Below are 22428 nucleotides of genomic sequence, written 5' to 3' on the forward strand. Positions count from 1 at the left end.
AATGACACCTGTTCCATTTTCAGAGGAGGGAGACAACGGGTCAACATGCAGAGGGGGAACAACGTCTTTGTTCTGGAGTCACCTCTGGAGGGTTGTGGGAATGCTGGTAAAGCACAGGTGCAGTGTGCTAAAGCACAGGTGCAGTGTGCTAAGGTTCCCAGTCATGTGCAAAAGTTGCACAGGTGCACAAAAGGGTGTAAAATCACACAAGGTGGGAGGAGGTCCCAAGGGTGCAGGGCATGCACAGGTGCAAAGGTGCTTGGTTTTCCCGGGTTTGGGAGGGTAACCAAAGAGCCCTTTGAGCTGGTTCTCACAGATCTGTCAGGACCCAAGAGGTCTGAGAGTCTGGGTGGGGCCAGGTATGTGCTGTCGCTGACAGGTGACCACAGCCAGGCTGGCTGGTGTTTCTCTCTCAAATCAGAGGGGGAGGTGACGCAACTGATCCAGGAATGGGTTGCGGGGGTGGAACTGAGGTTCTCCACCAGGGTGCAAGGGTTCAAGAGCGACCGAGGGTCACAGTTTACTGGGTCCGCTCTGGAGAAGTTTTTCAAGGAAAAGGGAATACGTCACCAGGTGACGGGTGCAAAGTCTTCTCAAGGGAGAAGGGAGGCTGTGGCTGAACCCAGTGAAAGGGATAAGGTCCAGAATCAGGGTTCAGATCCCGGTGATGGGGACCAGGTCCAGGGTCAGGGTTCAGGGCAGGTTTGGGCATCTCCAAGGGTTGTGAAAGGAGTGTCCAGGTGTGAGGCTACATCTCCGGTAATGGAGAAAGCTCACGGAAGGGTTGTCAAGTCAGAGGGGGAAACGTCTGACGGAGAAGACACAACTGCTGGCCCTAATGGGTCAGTAGGGTATCAGGTCACAGGTGCGTGGAAAAGTGTCGCACAGTGTGATTCTGGGAGTGTTGAAGGGGTTCAACAGGTGCCTGGGAAAGATGCCGGGAAGGGGCACAAGGCAAAGGGGAAGGTGTTGAACTCAAAAAGGTCTTGTCAGAATGGGATGCAAGAGGGGGTGTTGGAGTTGGAACTTAACTGGTTAAGTTGTTCCCATGATGCCTCACCATTCTGACGTCAATTTTAGAAGCTTGGGAGGAGCTTCTGGGAGGAGTTTGTCAGTCCCACTATGTGAGCTGTGGGGAACAGACGCAGGGCTGTGATGGCTGCAACTAGCCCTGGAAAATCCTGGGGAATATTGGAATAAATGCTGTATAGAGACAAACGGGACTCTGTGTGTTTGTCTGGAAGCTGAGCCAATCAAGCAGGTGACAGTTTTACACCACTGTGCGAAGCTCTGCTGGGCCGTGACGGAGCAGAGGCGGAAGCGTGCCGGGCAGCCATAAAACGCTAATCAAGGTTCGTAAATCAATTAGCGGGGGTCACGGCTAATAAAAACGTCACAGAATTTTGGTGATTATTTGATTCTATATTGGATAGTCAGGGGAAACACTACAATACATGTGTCAGAGCTGCCCGAGGTCCCAGCTCACAAAGGACCAACGCCGGTTCGTTGTTATATACAAAAGTCTTTATTGAAGTTCAGTTTCGCTTTCACAGCCGCAGCGTGCAGCTCTACGTCTGAAACTCTAGACCGCCGAAGCTCCGTCTGAATCTCCTCCCCCCAGACACCAGTTTAAGACTCTAGCCTTGCTCCACCTCTTCCTTTGCTCTTTCCTCCTCTGGTTCCGCCTGTCAGCTGGGGTCTTGCCCTTCCTAGACTCTTCTGACGCTGAGTCCCCTGAGTCTTCCCCCTGCCTCCGGCGGGCTTTAGGACCTGGTTCCCAATCCGGGTTTTCTGCTGTCCCACGCGCCTGTACATTCGAACTTGGCGCGCACGCCCAGCCGGCAACCTTCCTCCTGACCGTTACACTGCTCCTGTCACTGCTTCCCCCTTCGGGGGGGCTAGCTGGACCCGACCTCCCTTCCGTTCCCCCACCCTCCGATAGAGGCGTGGTCAGCCCTGACTCATCTTCTCTCCCTGCTGGAGGAGACGCTGGCCCTGACACATGGGACTCTTCCCCCCCACTACGCTCTGGTGGGGAAGCTGGTCCTGATCTCCCGCTGCTGCTTTGGGAGTCCCCGCTGGCCCCTTGTTTCTGGTGTGTCCCCCCTGGGACCCCCCTTGCCCTGACCATCGGCGCCTCCTTCTGGGAATCTTCTGATTCGCTGGAGAAGCTCATGGAATCTCTCGGGTCACTGCTATACCCCCCTACGCTGCCCTCAGATTCTTCCCCTTCGCTCTCCATTTCCTCTCTCCCCTTTGCCTCTGTTCCTGAGCCCCTGACATCCATCCCCCCCTCGAAGCCCCCCTTCCCCCCTCCCCCTCTTCGGGTGCGGGTTCCGGGTGCTCCAGTGCTGTGAGGGTGAGTGCGGGATACCGTTCTTTCCCCCTGGTGTGCAGCCGACCAGCTGGATCCGGCCAGCCCGTAATGGTCTCGTCGACGTCGATCTCCTCTGCTTCCATCTCTCTGTAGTTGTGCTCGAACCCAGGATCCTCCCCCAACACGTCCGTGTCCTTCCCTCCCCCTGTTACCTCGGGTGATGCTGCGTGTAAGGGCCCCCTCAGCAGTTCCCTGCTCCACCCTACCTCCGGTTGTTTGTCCCACCAATAAGAGCGGTCTGTGACAAACCCCGAGAGTGATCCCTCTGGGGAGCTTGTTTCTTGCGCCGTTTCCTCAGCTGATGAGAACCCCTGGAACGTGCTGGCTGAAAGTGTGGGTGTGAAAAGACAGTCGTCGAAATAATCTGCCGGCATAGGTCTGTGTGGGAAGAGTGCATGGAACTCGTCCTTGAGGTAGTGCTCCTCCACGGCATAGTACGGTACCCACCTGTTGGCGCTGGCCGGGGTACCTTCCCTGGCGAGGAGATATTCAACTCCCTCTTCCCCCCATCTCGAGTCTAAAATCTCCGTGACCTCATTGAGTGGCGCCGCCCTCGGTGACCCCTCCCCTGTTGGTGATTTTCTGAGTGGGTCTGGTGCGTTCCCTGGCACCTGAAACCTGTGGGGTTCCTTGTAGGGTGTGAGCACTGACCTATGAAAGACGGGGTGCATTATGGAGCCCTCCGGGAGTGTCAACCGGAAGGCCACTGGATTGATTTGCGCCTCGACTTGGTAAGGCCCTAGCTGCTTGTGTCTGAGCTTCTTCTTAGCTAACGTTCTGGTCGGCACTGCCTGGGCTGCTAACCAGACCCAGTCCCCCAACTGGATGTCTTCCCCGACTCTCCTGTGCCTGTCTGCCTGCATTTTGTAGGCGTGTTTTGCTAGTTCCAAGTGCCTTCGGAGTTGCTCGTGGACCTCCTGTAACTCTGCTGCCAAGTGCTCTGCTCCCCGTGGCTCCCCCTCCCCCTTCGTCTCTAACCCCGGGAAGGTTCTGGGATGCCGCCCATTGTTGGCGAAGAACGGTGTCACCCCTGTAGACCCGTGCTTCGTGTTGTTGTAGGCAAACTCGGCCAGCGGTAGGTAGTCCACCCAGGTCGAGGGCTGTTGATTCGCGTAGCATCGCAGGTACTGCTGCATGATGGCGTTGACCCTCTCCGCTTGTCCGTTGGTCTGCGGGTGTCGTGCCGACGCTAAGTTGATCTTGACGTTCAGGATGCCCAGCAGCTTCTGCCAGAAGCTCGAGATGAATTGGCGACCCCGGTCGGACAGGATGGACCGTGGCAAGCCGTGAACTTTGAACACGTGGTCTATGAAAAGCTTGGCGGTCTGTTCCGCTGTGGCCACCTTCGCGCAAGGAATGAAGTGCGCCATCTTGGTGAACAGGTCTACGACCACGAGTACCGCTGTTTTGCCTCGCGAGCTGGGCAGATCTGTGACAAAGTCCAGGGCCACCTTCTCCCACGGTTCGAGCGGCGTCTGTAGCGGTTCCAGCAGTCCTGCCGGCTTCCTGTGTACTGGTTTGGCCCTTTGGCATGTGTCACACCTAGAGACGTAATCCGCGACTTCTCCCCTCATCTGGGGCCACCAAAAGTCTCTGGCTACTAATTCCGCCGTCTTGTCCTTGCCGAAGTGCCCAGCGCTGGGCGCGTCGTGTAACTGCTGCAGGACTTTCGCGCGGAGGTTGTCTCCTGGCACGTAGAGAGCCCCTTTGCGGATGAGCAGTCCGTCACATATCTGGAACTCGTCGTCCTTCGCTGTGCCTCTTCGCACCTCCTCCATCTTGGATTGTGCGAACGAATCCGTCTGAAGCGCGCGACGCACCGCGTCCAGGTCCACGGTGGCTGAAGCGCATGCCCACGCTTTTGGTGCTAAAATGTGTTTGGCCACCACCAGTGCCGCTTCCTCGAGATACTGCGGTTTCCTGGATAGTGCATCCGCCATGACGTTGTTGTCTCCCGGGATGTATTCTATCCGGAAGTCGAAATCCGCAAAGAACTCCGCCCAGCGGATGTGTCTCTGGTTCAGGAACCGCACCGTGCGCCAGTACTCCAGGTTCTTATGGTCCGTGCGGACCTGCACTGTGTGTCTGGCTCCGATGAGGAAGTGCCGCCACGCCTTGAAGGCTGCATGAATGGCCAGCAACTCCCTGTCCCAGATGGTGTAGTTCTGTTCCGACTTGCTGAGTTTCCTGGAGTAGAATGCGCAGGGCCTCCAGTTCCCTTGGGGATCTTGCTGCAACAGGACCGCCCCCACCGCTCTGTCCGAGGCGTCCGTTTCAACCCTCATTGGTTTGCTGGGGTTTACGTGTAGCAGCTGTTCTTCGGACGCGAAGAGACGCTTGAGTCTCCGAAAAGACTGCTCCGCCTGGTCCGTCCAGGTGAACTTCTTCTTCTTGGAGCTGAGGGTGTCTGTGATGGCCGCCGTCTTCTTCGCGAACCCCTTGATGAACTTGCGGACCTCCTTCCGATTGCGCGGGCTCTTCCAGTCCAGCACCGAGCGGACCTTGGTGCTGTCCATGGCGAGTCCCTTGTCGGACAGCTTGTAGCCCAGGAAATCCACCTCCGTCACGTCGAACTGGCACTTCTCCAGTTTGGCGTAAAGTCTGTGCTCCCGTAGTCTCTGCAGGACCTCCTTGACGTCTCCCTCGTGAGCCTCCTGCGATTCCGAGAAGATCAGGATGTCATCTAGGAAGCATACGCACTTCTTGTAGAGGAGGCCCGCTAACACGTGGTGCATGAAGGCTTGGAAACAATGGGAGCCATTTTGCAGACCAAACGGCATAACTCGATATTCATAGGTGCCTAAAGGCGGAAACATGGCCGTCTTCCACTCATCGCCCTCCCGCACGCGTATAAGGTTGTACGCCCCTCGTAGATCCAACTTGGTGAAAATTCGCCCCTTCCTCACCGTCGCGAGCAGGTCGTCGATCTTAGGCATGGGGAATGCAGTGGGCTTTGTCCTGGAATTGATGATCCTGTAATCAACTACGAGCCTGCGTTGGGGCGTGTCTTTCTTCTTCACGAAAAACACGGGACTGCCCCCCACTGCTTTGGATTCTTGGATGAATCCCCGCTTCAAGTTGTGATCTATGAACTCCCTGAGTTCTTGCAGTTCGTCTTCAGACATGGAATACAGTTTTCCAGTCGGCAGCATCGCCCCCGGCAGGAGGTCAATCGCGCAGTCGTAGGGCCTGTGGGGAGGCAGCTTGTCCGCTTCCTTCTCGCAGAAGACCTCCAAAAACGCCTTGTACTTGTTGGGTACCGCTTGCACCATGCCTAGGTGTAGCTGTGGTTCATCCTCTTGCCCCTCCTCTCCCCGGCTGGTCCGGATGCAGTGTTCTGCGCAGTAGGAGGAGCAGAAGGTCAATTGCCGCTGGTACCATGCTAATGCCGGGCTGTGCCTATCCAGCCAACTCATGCCCAACACTATGGGCGTGTCCGACAGGTGGGTGACGTTGAAGCTGATGACTTCGCGGTGATTCCCAATTTGCATTACCATGGGCGGTGTTTGCTGCATCACCTGTCCTCCCAGTAGCTCTCTTCCATCGACCGTGACGACGTTTAGGTGCTTCGTGGCTGGTAGGAGCGCTATGCAATGTAGGCTGATGAAGTCCACTCCTATAAAGTCTGCATTACTACCAGAGTCAATGGTAATAGGGACTTCCAGTGTGAGTCCATTGGGCAGCTGGAGAGATGCGGTGAGTTGCACCACTGGTTTGGGTGGGAGGGGGTCTGTGGGCTGCAAAATCTCTGGGGACTGCTTCACTGACTCGCCTGGCTGGGCCCCAGTGCCTCTGCCTCCAACCAGGCTTCGTCGTTTCCCTGCAGCTGTTCCCCCTGCTGAACTGCTCCCCTTACTGTTGCTGAGGCTGCAGTGTGCTTCTGGATCCTCTGGGGACACTCTTTGGCCATGTGTTGTGCACTGTCGCAGATATAACACTTCCTGCTCCCTCTAGGAGCCCTCGCCTTGACTGCTCCCGGTGTGTGGGCTCTGGTCGCTGTCTGAGCCCTGGCACCACCTATCTCCATTGGCTCTTCTCCCCCTCCCAGTGGAGGCGTGGATTGCGCGCGCCCTGTCTCTCTGGGTAGGAAGGGAGTTGTTCTGGCTGGTGTGCGTGCCATATGTCGCTCATCCCTGCTCCACGGGCGTTCCTCCAGGCGCACCCCTATCGCCAGCGCTCTCTGGACGACTTCTGTGGTACTGTTAGGTCTCTCCCCCCTCGCCAGCTCATCTTTCACGGCCCCATTTAGTCCCTCCCAGAACAGATCCCTTACGGCAGTGGAGTCCTTCTCCCAGCCCAGCACATTTACTAGCGCAAAAAAGCGGGAGTGATATTGTCTCACCGTGGCTTTGCCCTGCTTCAGCCCGTGCATTTCCCTCCTGGCCACATCTACATCCACCGTTGATTTAAAACAATCGTCCATAGCCTGGATAAATGCTTTTGAATCTTGGAGGGCGGGATCATTTTCGCGCCATAAATTGCGCAGCCACGATTTAGCTTCCCCATGCAGATGAGTTATTATGAACCCTACTTTCTCCTCCTCATCTCTAAAGTCTTTCCGAAGCAAATTGAGCGCGAAAACTATGTCTGCTCTGAAGTTAGGATACTGCTGCAGGTTCCCGTCGAAGTGGGCTACGATGCTGTCCCCCCTCTTCCCGAGGCCAACTCCCTCCGGCTTGGGTCCTGGCAGCCCCTCTTTGCCCAAACGTTCCCACCTGGTTTGCAGATCCCAGCAGAGCGCTACTGTTTCTTCTTCTCTCTTTCTGGATGCTGTTACTTCTGCGTAAAGCCTCGTGACTGCTTCTTGCAGTTCTGTCACCTTCTCCTCTGTAGTCATCTTTGGCTATCTTCGTGAGCTCGCAAAACACCAAGTTTTGCCCCTCGCTGCGCCAACTCACGCTGCGAGGGTTCAATTCTATAATTTTATGGCTGACGGAGCTTACTGTCAGAGCTGCCCGAGGTCCCAGCTCACAAAGGACCAACGCCGGTTCGTTGTTATATACAAAAGTCTTTATTGAAGTTCAGTTTCGCTTTCACAGCCGCAGCGTGCAGCTCTACGTCTGAAACTCTAGACCGCTGAAGCTCCGTCTGAATCTCCTCCCCCCAGACACCAGTTTAAGACTCTAGCCTTGCTCCACCTCTTCCTTTGCTCTTTCCTCCTCTGGTTCCGCCTGTCAGCTGGGGTCTTGCCCTTCCTAGACTCTTCTGACGCTGAGCCCCCTGAGTCTTCCCCCTGCCTCCGGCGGGCTTTAGGACCTGGTTCCCAATCCGGGTTTTCTGCTGTCCCACGCGCCTGTACATTCGAACTTGGCACGCGCGCCCAGCCGGCAACCTTCCTCCTGACCGTTACACTGCTCCTGTCACTGCTTCCCCCTTCGGGGAGGCTAGCTGGACCTGACCTCCCCTCCGTTCCCCCACTCTCCGATAGAGGCGTGGTCAGCCCTGACTCATCTTCTCTCCCTGCTGGAGGAGACGCTGGCCCTGACACATGGGACTCTTCCCCCCCACTACGCTCTGGTGGGGAAGCTGGTCCTGATCTCCCGCTGCTGCTTTGGGAGTCCCCGCTGGCCCCTTGTTTCTGGTGCGTCCCCCCTGGGACCCCCCTTGCCCTGGCCATCGGCGCCTCCTTCTGGGAATCTTCTGATTCGCTGGAGAAGCTCATGGAATCTCTCGGGTCACTGCCATACTCCCCTACGCTGCCCTCAGATTCTTCCCCTTCGCTCTCCATTTCCTCTCTCCCCTGTGCCTCTGTTCCTGAGCCCTTGACAACATGGTATCCACTTATTGCTACAGTTTTATACACTACTTTTTAGAGGCTGTGGTGGGGACTTGGGATTTTGGGGAAGACATTTAGCTGCCCCCCCCCCCCCGGTTTTAACACACCCTTTAAGTAAAACAAAGGTAAGTATTTACATGTTCCTTTTTCCCAGTGCAATCCATTGAGGTTGGATGTGCTGTTGGGCTCGGAATGAATACCTGTCTGGCACTCAGGTACCAGGATGTCAGCAATTATCACCCAGGGAGTGGTCTGCTGAGTATGTGGTCTCACACTTCAGGGATTATGGCTGCCCCATGCCATATCCCAAGCTTCTCCTCTGGTAGCCATTTTCCTTCTGATTAGAACAATGTTGGAATGGTGTAAATCCATAATTATAGTGATTTTATATGAATTTTATATGAATTTCAAGTTTTCCCGTTGAGCCAGTACATAGATACATTTATCAGTGAATTGTTACATTTAGTAATGTGCAGCGGTGGCTCTTTGTCTTTGCCTCGTAGTGCGGAGAGGCAAAGCTGGGGGGGTGTCTCATGGAATAAAACCAAAATAAATAAACTAAAGGCATGTGAATGTGCAGAAGGGAGGGACTGTAATTTTTTACTGAAGAATGCAAAGTTACCTTCCCTATAGCAAGGGAAGATAAATGAAAGTATTCAAATGCCCAAAGTCACTGTATCAGCCAGATTCACTTGTGGGTCTTTGAATATATTCCTCTTTGCTTAAAAAATGAATTAAGTCAGACCAAAAAGGTACGAAATAGTCCTTTTTCCTTTGACCCTGAGGACTCTCAGCTTATCAGTTAGTTTTCCCAGCAGGGCAATCTCCCACGCTTCAGTGTACCAAGTAGTAAAATTGGCCCATCTAGTTTTTACCAAAACTCTAGCGGTGGTGCCCTTTCAACTCTTTACAACGCAGCTTTTGGTTACCCTCATCAGATGTAGGTAAAAGTGCTAAAACTGAGAAGCTGGGATAATGTGGCAGTTTAAGATCTTAGTGATATTTTTGAACAACTGCTCCCTCTTTTCTAGCTCAGCTGATGCACAGCTGCCAGACAGGTCCATATCCCAAAGTCCCTGTTGCAGGAAGGGAGCCTGAGGAGCTGAGGCAGATGGTGTTGGCAAAGGACTGGGTCCTAGACTTGATGGACAAAATAGAAACCGATGAATCCCTGTGCCTGGATGGCATCCACTCCAAAGAACTCAGATGCAAAATTGCTGCTTTTTAAAAAAACAAAAATGTACGACTGGCCCCTCAGATCAGCCTCCATCACTGAGGACTGGGAATTGGCCAGTGTAACACCATATTCCAAAAGGGATCCATGGGTGGGGCTTTTGGAAATTACAGGCTTGTTAGCTTAATGACTGTCCAGAGGAAATTGATGGAAAGCATTATTATAGAAGAACAAGCCTTGCTGAAGCAGAGCCAGCATGGCTTCTGCCTGGAAAGTCCTGTCCTGCAAACCTTTTGAAGTTCTTTGATGTGTCAACAAGTATACTGGCAGAGGTGGTTCTGTCAACGTTGTCTTTAGCAGGGCTTTCTTTCAGCCAGAACTCAGCTCCAGCACCTCTCAAGTGGGCACCATTGCCATTATAAGATAATAAGGGACGCATTCAGAGTGAGTTCCAGCACCTCTTTTTCTAGAAAAATAGCAATGGCCTTTAGGCTTTCAAAAAGTTTTTCATGGGAAGCAGAGAGCAGGAATAAATGGACCGTCCTCCCAATGAATAGCTCCAAACCGGGTGAATTGGGAGTCAAATGGCAAATGCAGACTGTGCAGTGCATGCACACCAGAGCAAAAAAATTGACCCTCATATAGATGTGAACAGGGTCTGAATTGGTGATGACCAACCAGGAACAAGAATTTGGGGTCCTAGCGGAGAGCATGACGCAAGACACTCAGGTTGGAAGCTGCTCCCCTCCCCACCACACTGACATGAAGAGCTTCAGCTGTTGAATTTCTGCCAAGCCAGCTGCTGTTAGAGGCCCAGGAGGAAATGTTGCACCTCCTGACTTCAGTCCAATGTGCACTTTCTTGGGAGCAAGTCTTGCTGCATCTGGCAGGGCTTGCCTTCAAGCCAGCACACACAGGATTGCGCAGCGTGGAGGGTGCTTAGCACCTGCCACAAGGCGGGCTCTTTGGGCTCATTGCCAACAGCTAAGAAGAGCTGGATTCATCATTCAGGGTTAATGCTCAAAAGCTTGCAAGTCCCTGATTAAATCGCAACAATACAGAGATGCCGCTTGATAAAGGAGGCAGTTGGTGTTTGATTTCATTATCCACAATTAAATGAGTGACTTTGGAAGGGGCCACCTGACCTGTCCAAGAGTGAAGGCTTTCTGGGAAATGATCTATAATAAGTTAAAAAAGGTATTTAAGTATACCTTCCCTAAGAAACCAGAGGCCTTCCTCTTGGGCATAGTCGGCCAGAAGGTGTTAAAGAAGGACCGAACATTTTTTATGTATGCAACAACAGCAGCAAGAATACTTATCGCAAAGCACTGGAAGACCCAAGATTTACCCACACTGGCAGAATGGCAGACGCAACTGATAGACTACGTGGAGCTGGCTGAAATGACTGGCAGAATTCGGGACCTGGGAGAAGAGACGGTAGAAGAGGACTGGAAAAAATGTAAGGACTATCTACAAAAACATTACAAACTGTATGAATGCTAAGAGAGTGCACTACTGAAAGTAATAAGGCAGCAGTAAAATACGTTATAAGATATGTCTGACTATGTGATGTTCAAGGAAATGATGAAATTCGAAGTAATATTATGTTCAAATCGAGTAGTTCTATTTATGAAAAAGTTATTTAAAATTTGAGACATAATATATGAGACTCATAAAATAAGAATTAAAATAGGGTAATAATTTGTTGTCTGTAATTGTGACCGAGAACGCAGGGAAGGGTGATGTGAGGAAGTCCAAAGATTATGAAAATATGATTTATGAACAATGGATTTTATTCTATCTGTATTTATGTTTGGTTTCATGTCTTTTTCTTAATCTTGTTTCTTTTATTTCTTTTATTTCTTTCTGTAAGTGCTTTGGTGTTTTGTTTGTTGTTTAAAAATGCAAGAAATATCTTTTTTTTAAAAAATGGAAGGGGCCACCTGAAATCTTGACATTTTCCAGAGTTATCCCTTTCCCTGGAATTTACTGTCAGTTCTTCACATAGCACCCAGCAGGCTCTTCTTATGTTCTTAGCTAGAAATTGGGGCTTTCGTGCTGTGGCTCCAGCCGCCTGCAACCCTCTCCTGACTGAACTGGTGCTCTTGCTTCTAGAAGCTTCCTCAGACACCTTTTCTCTCTGACGGAGCTTCCTCTGAAGTGTGACTTAGCTGTTTTACGATCCAGACTGAATTTGTGTGATCTGTTCTTTTAAAGATTTGCTTTCAAACTGCTATGTATGTGTTTACTTCTATTATATATTTTGTTATGCGATATTTTCACTGTACACTGCAATCCACTTAATGGATTCTTAAATACAGGTAGTATAAAACTGATCCCTCCTCAAACAACTCATTTCTTCCTCTTGGAGGTGAAGCTGTAGGCATGAGCTGCCTTGTGCTGAGACAGGCGATCTTGAATCCTGCACTGCAGGGGGTGGACTAGATGGCCTTCCACCTCCCAATTCCATGGTTCTATCTAGCTCAGTATCAGTTTCACTGACGGGCAGCAGCAGCTCTCTAGAGGGCTTTCCGTAGACACACCAGGGACTGAACCCGAGACCGCTTGCATGCAAGACATCTGCTCTGCCAGCCTGCCCCTTTTATTACCTACATTAAAAACCCGCCTTGATCCTGGTATTTTGGGCCAGGGCCACTACCCAAGCATTGCCAGGACAGATACGCTCTGAGGATGCCCCAGAATGCCAGACCAAGTCCACAGCCCCCCCCCCCATTTATGTGGGATATGCTGGTTTTAAAAACAGCTTGTTTTAATGAGTCCTAGAATCATAGAATCATAGATTTGGATGTGTCCCCCAAGGGTCATCTAGTCCAACCCCCGCAATGTAGGAATCTCAACTCAAACATCCAGATGGGCCATCCAGCCTCTGCTTAAAATTCCTGCAAGGAGAGTCCACAATTTCCTGAAGGAGTCTGTTCTATTGTTGAATAGCTCTTCCTGTCAGAAAATTATTTCTGAGTTTTCTTGCTTTCATTTGAATTTCTGCCAAGCCTAACTCCTAACTGCATCTGCTGGCCTCTCTCTCTCTCCCCCCCGCCCCCGCCCACAGCAAGAGGGGGGATTGCCACACAGCTCAGGGTTCAAATCCTCACATGAAGCCAGTCTCTACCTCTCAGACCAACCTGCCTCTCAGGGATTAATATATAAATATAATTAATAATAATAATAATAATAATAATAATAATAATAATAATAATAATAATTCCACTTTGAGGTCCACAGGAGGTGAGCCCTGGCTACTTATGTACAACATTGACTCATGTGGCTGCCTGCCCAGCCAGAGGAGTGGCTTTCCAGCAGCTGCCCTGCCTCTCCCTGGTGGTTCCCGTTCCCTGGAAAATGGAGCTCTGCTCCTCAGGTGCTCCTTTTGAGAAGGCAGTCCAGGAGGAGACACCCTCTCCTCCTCCGCCCCTTCTACAACTGTTCAGAGTTGCTTGCCCTGCAGACAATATTGGGGCCTTCCTCCTCTTCTTCCTCCTCTTCCATGGGCTCTGCCTCAGTTGCTGTGATGGCACCAGAGATGGGGCTGGGAAGGGGCCTCTGAGGAGGCCCTGGAGGAGGAGATCTGCTTGCAGAAGTCCCTTCCCTGGCGGGCGGCCATTGAGGTGGAGATCCAGTGCAGGGAGGGAGAGTCCTCCTCTCAAGGTCCGTAGCCTGGCTGTCAGAGTCCCACTGCAAGGTCCAGAGCGGGAGACAGGCGTGTCCCTGGACCCAGGGCTTCACTGCTCCACTCCCTTCCTCCCTTCACCTGGGCTGCTCTCTGCCCCTCGCAGGTTGCGCTTGGCCTCTTTGAGGGTGAGTCACTCCCACCTTCATGCCCCGTCAGCACAGACCGTCCTGCAGAGGAAGCAATGAGGCACCTGGCCAAGAAGACTTCTGGGGGCTGCCGACCAGCTGCCTTTTTCTGCTTTGGACTAACCCTCCTGCTGGTGGTGAGTCAAGGGGGCAGGTTGACTGGGGGAGAAACATGCTCTCTAAAAATACCAGGCATGGGTGGGGGGAAAGCTGAATGGAGCCCTTTGGGAGGATGCAGTCTTTCGAGGGGCTGGTGGGTGTTTTGGGGGGGTGGGAGCATTGTGGTGGTTTGTGCATCTCCTGGGGCTGCTGTTGGTCACTGGGCTAAGCCATGTTGCCCCCAACTAAAAAGCCCCTGCAGGGAGTGGGGAGGGCTCAGTGGGGTTGACTTTGGGGTGTGCATGTGATTGAAAAGGAATGGCGATGTGGGTCAAGAGCGGACATCTTGCCTCTGTGGGGCCTGTTCCTGGTCTGTCCTTGCTCAGCCCCACTACTTGCATTCGCCATCAAGCCAGACAGTGTCAGACAGACGTGCAACCTGAGCGGGGGGGGGGTCCCATCCCGAAGTTCCCACAAGAACTTACAAAAGACCCATGGGGGGTGTCTCTCCTTCCTTTGAGGTTTTTAAGCAGAGGTGTGTGGCTATCTGTCTTGGATGCTGTAGTTGAGATTCCTGCATTGCAGGGGGTTGGACTATGTGAGATATAAAACACCGGCCCCAAGACTCTAGGTCCTGGGACCTTTAAATAAAAATTTGAGCAAAATTGGTGAAGCAGCAAAAAGTTAGTTTATTGATTACATATACGTTTCTTTCAAGATTTGGGTGTCCCAAAAGCAGGCACACCCCAGTTTAGTAAAACACAAGTTTATATCACCTGTTCCCCATTGGGTGGAGGCACACAGGGGTTACAGTCTTATCAGGACCGCCTAATTAAAATATTAAACTCTCTGCCCCTATTGACATCCCTCTAAATCCAGGGACCATCACTCTTAATTACCGTACTTTTACCCAAATAAGGAAGTGTGTTCTCATGCATTTACCCAAGCAATGAAGCCACATCCTAACCACCCCTTAGGCGCACATGATTTCTATCCAGTTCTTCCCTGCTGAAGTGTCTAAACCACATTCCAGCAGTAAGCCACCCTGTTTTCTGGCATTCTAACCCCAAGCCAGTAAAGATAAGTCCCCAAGCGAGTCTATGGTTTCTGAGTTGTTGCAACATTCTGCTCAGAAGCTGCAACTATTGGAGGCCTTTTGACCTTTTATGCTTTTATGAAAAAGAGACATTTTTATTCCTTACAGACCAGATGACCCTCGGGGTCCCTTCCAGTTCTACGATTCTACGATTCTATGAGCTGCCTCCTGGTTTGCCTGGAGTTCTCACATTTTGCTCAGTAATGTTTCAGGGGCAAGTGAGCTGGGTGCCAAAGGGAATGAGATGTGGAAGAGCCCATCTCTCGGGGAAAGGGGTTGGGCTGGGTGGTCTTCTGAGTTCTGAGGGGGGGCCTTGTGCTTTGCTGGCCACTTGGGTGGGCAGGGGGGAAATGCAAAAAGCTTGACTGACTGGTGGAGATGAGAGGGAAGTGCTGCTTAATCCCCCCCTCCAGCCCTTCTCAGCCAGGGTTCTGGATGTGCACATTTAAGGGACACGGCTTCCCCCCAGGATCCTGGGAGCCATAGTTCACCCCCAACTGGACCAGATTTCCCCTCACCCAAACAAAATCCAGGAATCTTTGAGGGGAGTCGTGTGGTGCCTCTATCTAAGTTGGCAGAAGTTACTTAAACCTCTTCCTTTGGGGTCAAACGCACTCTGCAATGGTTTGCCCTCAGAATCCCTGCTGGATTTGGAGCTTGGAGGAGGGGATTTGTCCCCCTGCCCTCCCTCTCCCTCTGAAGGAAGAGGACTTGCAGAATTGATGGGTGTTGCTGTGTGTTTGGTGTGTGTGAGGAGCAAAGTAAGAGCAGTCCAAATTGGGAGTTAAGATTAAAAAGGGAAAAGGTAGCTTTGCTTTAAAAATAAAATCAAAAACTTCCTTACAGTAGCTTCTTGTGCAGGGTCAATTTTTTGAGAGAAAATGTCTCTTGCTCCCTCCCCCAAAGGAAACTGGGAAGTGTTTGTGTGTGTGTGTGTGTGTGTGTGTGTGTGTGTGTGTGTGTGTGTGTGTGTGTGTGTGTGTTAGCAGGGGCTCTGCCTCCGGGCACTCCCCTCCCCTCCTCCCCCTTGGCTCTTCCCAGATCCTTCTTGGAAGACTCTGTTCCTGCTGGGTTGCAGCAAATATAATAAGCGGTTGTTGGGAGTATGATGGATGCTCCTTCCACTTCCGGAGCCGCACCTCAGCCTCAGATGTTTGGATTGCACCTCCCTGCCTTCCATAGTTCACTCAGCCCCACAAGAGCTTAAGCAGGAGATGCCCTGCTCCCCCCTGCCCTGCCCCTCCTTCCTGCAGGGCTTGGGGTCCCAGTGGGCTGGGGAAGGATCCCATCCTCAGGGTTGGGGGGGGGGTCTGCTGAACCTTGAGGGAGCTCAGTTTCCCCTCTCTTCTTGCTAAGGAGAAGCAGGGTCGGCCTGGAATAATATTGAGTTGGATAATGGCTGGTGGGAAAGGGGTTAGGCAGGGACCCTCTCCTCTAGGCTCTGCTGCCCCCCCCCCGCCCTTCAGACTGCTCAGGCCAGGTAGAAACCTTCTTCTACGTGTATCTGAAGAAGTGTGCATGCACACGAAAGCTTATACCAAGAACTAACTTAGTTGGTCTTTAAGGTGCTACAGGAAGGAATTTTTTTATTTGGACTATGGCAGACCAACACGGCTACCCATCTGTAACTGTTCTTCTACTAAGTAAGAGGTAGGAAATGCCACTAAAACAATTTTGCTTTATCCCAAAGCTGTGGAAACTTTAAAGATATTGTACACTTTAGCCAAAAACGGTGTTTTTCTTGACTGAAAGTTACTCTGGCTGCTACTTCGTTCTGCAGCTCTAGCAGCACTTCTTGCAAAGAAACAGCAACGTCTTTTTCTTGTTTATTTCTCTAGGTCACTTCTGTTTTCTTCACTTCTCACTTCTCTCTCTGACCCCGCAGTCTCGTGCCGTACCCGCCCCAATTACACGATTTTCATCTGTGGCCCCCTTGGAATATCCTGGGGGGAGGACCCAGGGAGCCATATGGCCCCCAGTTGAGAAACACTGCGCTAAAAGATGGCCAGAATGCAGAAGCCTAATACAAAAAAGTCATAAAAATCCAAATCTGTCAGGAGCACCCATCCATCTGCCCTTCAGCCTCACTGGAGGCACCTGGCGCGCAGAGGGAATAGACACCCCCCTGCGCAAAGCCCGGGTCTGGGGTCTCTCCTCGGTAGCCCGCGGGCATCGTGGGGAGCGCGGAAAGAGCCGGTGCAGGATGTGAATGGCCATGTTTATGCTGTGAAGCGCCCTGAGATCTATGGATGAAGGGCGGTATACAAATTTAATTCACTGCCACCATCATCTTCGAGGGTGGGGGCTGGGAAAAGAGAGGGGGGTCTCCCTTTCTAGACCTCTTTAAAATATGCTCGCGATGGCTCCTGGCCACAAAGGCTAAGCGTGGCACTCTACAGAGGCAGCTATGCTTCTGGGTGCCAGCCCTGCCAGAAGGGGAGACGGCCCTGCGCTTGGAGCCTGCTCGCGAGTTTTCCTTCGAGGCACCCTAGAGCCAGCAGCCACAGGCTCTTCCGCCGCTCTGCTGCCCGCCTGACGGCTCTCCTTCGGTCTCCGCAGGTGCTGTACTACATCATCGCCACCGAGGAGCCCCGGGCCCAGTCGGCGCCCCCGCCCGCGCGCGACCCCCGCCCGGCCCCGATGCCCTCCCCAGACTCCCGCAAGATGCAGGCGCTGCTCCAGCTGATCGCATGGCCGGCTCCCGCCGAGGCCGCCGACGTGGCGTTCGCCAGCTCCACCAGCCCGGAGAAGAGCGGCTATGCGCTCCTGCACGCCCCGCGCAACTACACGGTGGGCGACACGCTGCTGGTGCGCCTGGAGGCGCGCGACCACGCCGGGCGGCGCAAGCGCTACGGGGGTGACTTCGTGCGCGCCAAGGTGCACTCGCCGGAGCTGAAGGCGGCCGCGGCCGGGACGGTGCAGGACCACGGCAACGGCTCCTACACGCTGGCCTTCCCGCTGCTGTGGGCGGGCGCCGTGCGCGTGGCGGTGCGCCTCACCCACTCCAGCGAGGCGGTGGCGCTGTTGCGCCGCATCCGCCGCTCGCAGCCCTCCACGGTCGCCTTCTCCGGCTACTTCGCGCAGTCAGACCAGCCGGGCAAGGAAGAGGTGACCGAGTGCAACGTCCACCCGCCGCCCGGGCCGGCCTGCCAGTACGTGGACCCGGGCACCGGCGAGCGCTGGTTCTGCGTGCGGCCCCAGGCGCACCCTTGCGCGGCCCTTGTGCGCCACTCGTCGGGGCGCTACAAAAGCGTGCTGGCGCCCAGGGAGAAGGCTTTCTTTGCGAGGTGAGGGGGGCGGCGGGGAGGGTGCCAAGTCGCCCAGGAGGCTTGTTAGACAGGTCTTTCAAAGAGAGAGGTGGGGGTCTTGTTTCTGCTTTTAATAAGGTTTTGTTAAAGCATTTTCATAACAGAGTAAGAGAAAATAAACTAGATGAAAACAAACAGCGAGAGAAAGAGAAGAGAAAACACCAAAGGAAAACAAAAAGAGAAAAGGAAAGGGGGAAATGAAAAGAGGAAAACAGAGGGAAAGTAAAAAAAGACTTCTTATTTTTTGGCTGTCAGTTACATAAAAGAAAGTATTCAAAATATTCACTCTAGAATGACCTACAACTGGCAATATTTCCCGAAACTTCCAACACAAATGTCACAGATTAATTCGTTTTCCTTTTTACACAAGGAAGGTGTTCTCTAATTATTGTTATTAATAAACGTTAGCAATCGTTTTTCTCTAATCAGACATATCAGCTTTGTTTCCAGTAACTTCAACAACCTCCATATTAAACAATAATAAATAATTCCATCTTTGTCCACACAAGAGTCTCTCTGCTGTAATCATATATTTTAAAAAATTCCACAGTTCTTTTCTAATGTTTTGAATAATTTTTATATGCAGTCGACAGACAAAGAATCAGAAGTTCTCCTTTCTTCTTTCTTCTTTTCTTTCCCTCCTATTTTTCTTTTTCATTTTTGTTTGTGCTTTTATTTAGATCTGTTTCTTTTATCTTTGATATACTCAAAAGATATTTGACATTAATTTTTGTATATCCCCACCCCCAACAGAATCTTTTGAAGAAAAACAACAAAGAGCAGGGTGGGGAGGGGAGGGCAGGGGAGGCGCCCCTCCATCTCCCAGGGGCCACCTGGGCGGCTTCTGCAGAGTGTCTCTCTGGGCCCTGACTCCAAAGCCATCCTGTGACCCTTTCGTGTAAAAGCAGCAGGTAGGAAAGGCTGAGACGAGGCAGGTGAAGGTGCCTGAGGGAGATGCCCCAGCAAGGTCAGTCAGTAGCCGGAACCAGCCTCTGGAGGGGCTCTGGGGGGTGGGCTCTGGGGGCCCTTGATGCCCTTTGTTCTTCCCTAGAGCCAGGAGAAGCGCAGCCCAGGCAGCAGCACCTGCAGGACCCCCTCTTCCCCTTCCCCACTTCTCATATCTCTCTGTCCACACAGGGCTGTGACAGACCAACCCATCCCAGGGAGTGTGCCTGTTATCCAGGTGCTGTCCAAGCCCCAGCAGGCCATCGGTGAGTTGCCAGGGGGGTCAGTTGCCCCCTGCTGGTTCCTGGTCCCTTTATTACCTGGTCACATATTTCTCTAACATATTTCAAGTCTGTCAATCAAGTTGGCTGGAAATACTTGATAATGGATGTTGGAGACATCCTTTTGAAATGGTGAATTCCTGTCTCTTTGGACAGAGTGGCACTTTTCGGGCCTGGTGGGAGCTGACCATCTCTCTCCTTTGCCCACTTTCCTGCAGTGACGCCACCCCCTCAGTCGTGCCGCCCTGGCCTTGTCCCCACCAACCCAGCGGGCTTCTACTACCAGGACACCTGGGTTTCCTTGCTGTGTTCCAGTCGGCCCTTCACTACTCCAGACTTGGCCCTCAGCTGCCTGAAAGGAAAGATCGTCCACATGGTTGGAGACTCCACCCTGCGCCAGTGGTGGGAGTTCCTGGTGGGATTCATCCCTTGTGAGTGCCTGCTCCCCTGGGGTAGTGGCAGGGGGGACACTTTGGGCATTCAGGTGGAACCGGAGGCAGGTTGAGCTGGGCTGAGCTGAGGAGACCAGGCAAAAAGAAATGGAGGGAAGAGGACAATGAGCAGGGGGTACGGGGGAGGTCCCATTTGGTCATGCCGGGTGGAAAGAGGAGGAATGGATGGCTGGGGCTAGGAGAAGCATGGAAGGGGCCAAAGAACTATATTTTACCCAACATGAGTCTCGAACCCATGACCCTGAGTGAAAGATTCTTGTGCTCTACCAACTGAGCTATCCAGCAACTCTTCAAACCCTGGTCTCTCCAAGGTCTGAGTCCAACACTCTAACCGAGCGGGTTCTCAAAGGGTGTGGCGCACCATAGTGGGGTAGCAGGAGATGATAGCAAGTGTGGCAGAAGATTCAAGGGCAATTCGAGAAATGCTTAAATTATAGTATAGTACAGCATCAAAATCATTTTTTGCATTTGCAGAATATGGATAGATATATTTTCCAAATGAGATCAAGAGCCTCATGAAATGCTGAGGACAATCCAACTTGGGTTTTCCAACACATTTCTTATTAATGAAAAAGTTTGGTGTGGCGGGAGTAGATTTTTATTCCAAAAGTGCAGCCCAGAGAATAAAGTTTCAGAACTTTACTCCTGAGTTGCAGAAGGTTGGAGTAGATGACCCTTGGGGATCCCTTCCTACTCTGTGATCCTAACCACTACTCTAGCCGCTACACCCCCTGTCCCTGTGAGGGTGGGCAGGACCCAGAGCAGGAGAACCCAGGGATGTTTGGGGCCTGAATCTCTCTCTGTCCCCCCCTCTCTCCCTGCCCCTCTTGTCAGCACTCCAGCAGATCGACCTCCACGTCACTTACCAGTCGGGGCCTCTCCTGGCTGTGGAGGCCACCCGGGGCCTGGTGCTGAGCTGGCGTGCCCACGGTCTCCCTCTGCGCACTGGCAAGACCATGATGGCTGACTTGCACTACCTGGCCAACGAGCTGGATGCGCTGGGCGGTGGCCCTGACACCGTGGTGGCCTTCACACTCTGGGCGCACTTCACCACCTTCCCCCTGGAGGTCTACGTCCGGCGGCTGCGCCGGGTGCGGCAAGCTGTGGCCCAGCTCTTGGCCCGCAGCCCCCTCACCACCGTGGTCATCAAGACGGCCAACACCGGCTATAAGTCTGTCTACGGCAGCGACTGGCTCTCCCTGCAGCTGGACCACCTGCTGCGCGCCATGTTCGCCGGCCTGCGTGTGGCCATTGTGGATGCCTGGGCCATGACCTCCTGCCACTACCTGCCCGACAACATCCACCCTGGCAAAGTCGTGGTGAGGAATGAAGTTGCCTCCTTCCTCTCCTACGTCTGCCCGTGAGACTGAGCTAGGAGGGAGAGGGAAGGAGCCCCAGGCGGGGGTCTCCAGATGCCAGATGCCTTGCCACACTCTGCATAGCGGGTTGAAGATCCCCTACAGTGGGGAAAGGGGCCTCCAGAAAAGTGGGGGGCACCATTTTTTCCCCAGCCACAAATGTTATGGGGAAAATGGGGGGACTTTGGGTCCCTGGAGGTCTGCTGTGGTCAGAGATACAAATGGAAGGAAGCAAGGCAAGCTGCTGATCTGTACTATCTGTTGCAATAGACCAGGGGTCGGCAACCTAAGGCCCATGGGCCACAAGTGGCCCACAGGGGTCGTTTAACCGTCCCATGAGCCCCCCCGAACCGAGCCGCCCGCTCGGCAAGTCCCCACACGCTGCGGTAAATTGGTGTAACGCAGCATGGGGACTCGCTTTCCCAATGCTGGAAATTGCGTCTGCGCAGATGCAGATGCCAGAAATCACAGGCACACGCACACGCAATCCAGCCCACGGAGGGATCTCTGCTGGAGTGAACCGGCCCAGGCGAGGTAAACCTTGCCAACCCCTACAATAGACTCACCCCCGCCTGCCCCCCTTGCAAGGAGGTGAGGGAGCCCTGAACAAAAGCATGCTATAATTTTTAAACCCTCAGAGAGTGACTGCCCTGTCACAGAAAGAACACCCCAACACACATCAGATAGCTGAGATGAGCCAATCTCCCATTCCCACCACCCTTCTGAGTAATACCCCTCCCCACCTTCTCACTATATAGAAGGGTCTGGCAACTTCTGTTTCAGTGTATCTGAAGAAGTGTGCATGCACACGAAAGCTCATACCAAGAACTAACTTAGTTGGTCTTTAAGGTGCTACAGGAAGGATTTTTTTTTATTTTGACTATGGCAGACCAACACGGCTACCTATCTGTAAGTTAAAAACAAAGGTTTTAGAGAAAAATTTAACTGTGATGGAGAAAGAGAGGTTTCAGAATGAGACAGGTTTAACAGTGGTTAAGAAAGTGAAATACCTGGGGATTAACATGACAGCTAAAAATGGGAATCTATTTAAAGACAATTATGAAAAATGTTGGACTGAAGTGAAAAAAAGACTTAGAAATCTGGTCAAATTTAAAGCTTTCACTGCTAGGCCGTATCGCTGCTATAAAAATGAATGTATTGCCTAGAATGCTGTTTTTGTTTCAAACGTTGCAAATTTTGGACAAAATGGACTTTCAAGAAGTGGCAGAGAGATATCTCTAGATTTGTCTGGCAGGGCAAGAAGCCTAGAATAAAATTTAAAATACTAACAGATGCAAAGGAAAAAGGTGGATTTGCCCTGCCAGACCTTAAACTTTATTATGAATCAGCAGCTTTTTGCTGGTTGAAAGAATGGCTACTTCTGGCAAACGCAGACATTTTGGATTTAGAAGGTTTTAATAATGTATTTGGATGGCATGCATACTTGTGGTATGATAAGGTCAAAGCACATAAAGCATTTAAAAACCATATTGTCAGGAAAGCTTTATTTAATGTTTGGATAAGATATAAGGACCTATTGGAAAATAAAACCCCAAGGTGGCTGTCACCGATGGAAGCGAAGGCTCAGAAAAAGCTCAATATGGAGGTCAAATGGCCGAAATATTGGGAAATTTTGGAACGAGAGGGAGATAGACTGAAATTGCAGAGTTTTGAGAAATTAAAAAACAAAGTGCGAGACTGGCTTCATTATTATCAGATAATGGAGGCATACAATTTGGACAAGAA

At 52.1% G+C, this 22428-nt stretch overlaps 1 protein-coding gene across 4 annotated transcripts in view; it reads left to right on the forward strand.

Annotated features, from left to right (window-relative positions):
• Window positions 1–21358, forward strand: part of LOC308572438 (NXPE family member 3-like) — a 28506-nt gene extending 7148 nt beyond the window's left edge. The window contains exons 1-6 of one of the 4 annotated variants that reach the window (XM_081168464.1): window positions 12543–12993; window positions 13122–13280; window positions 16898–17625; window positions 18784–18857; window positions 19091–19303; window positions 20159–21358. In XM_081168464.1, coding sequence (XP_081024590.1) covers window positions 12688–12993; window positions 13122–13280; window positions 16898–17625; window positions 18784–18857; window positions 19091–19303; window positions 20159–20688 — 2010 coding nt within the window. In that variant the 5' untranslated portion in view covers window positions 12543–12687 and the 3' untranslated portion in view covers window positions 20689–21358. Of the gene's footprint in view, window positions 1–12540; window positions 12994–13121; window positions 13281–16897; window positions 17626–18783; window positions 18858–19090; window positions 19304–20158 lie in introns of those variants that run through there. The other 3 variants (XM_081168465.1, XM_081168467.1, XM_081168466.1) reach the window with 3 other exon arrangements.
• The last annotated feature ends 1070 nt before the right edge of the window (window positions 21359–22428 follow it).

Source organism: Podarcis bocagei (genome assembly GCF_964188305.1).
Source record: "Podarcis bocagei genome assembly, chromosome: 13".
NCBI lineage: Eukaryota > Metazoa > Chordata > Lepidosauria > Squamata > Lacertidae > Podarcis > Podarcis bocagei.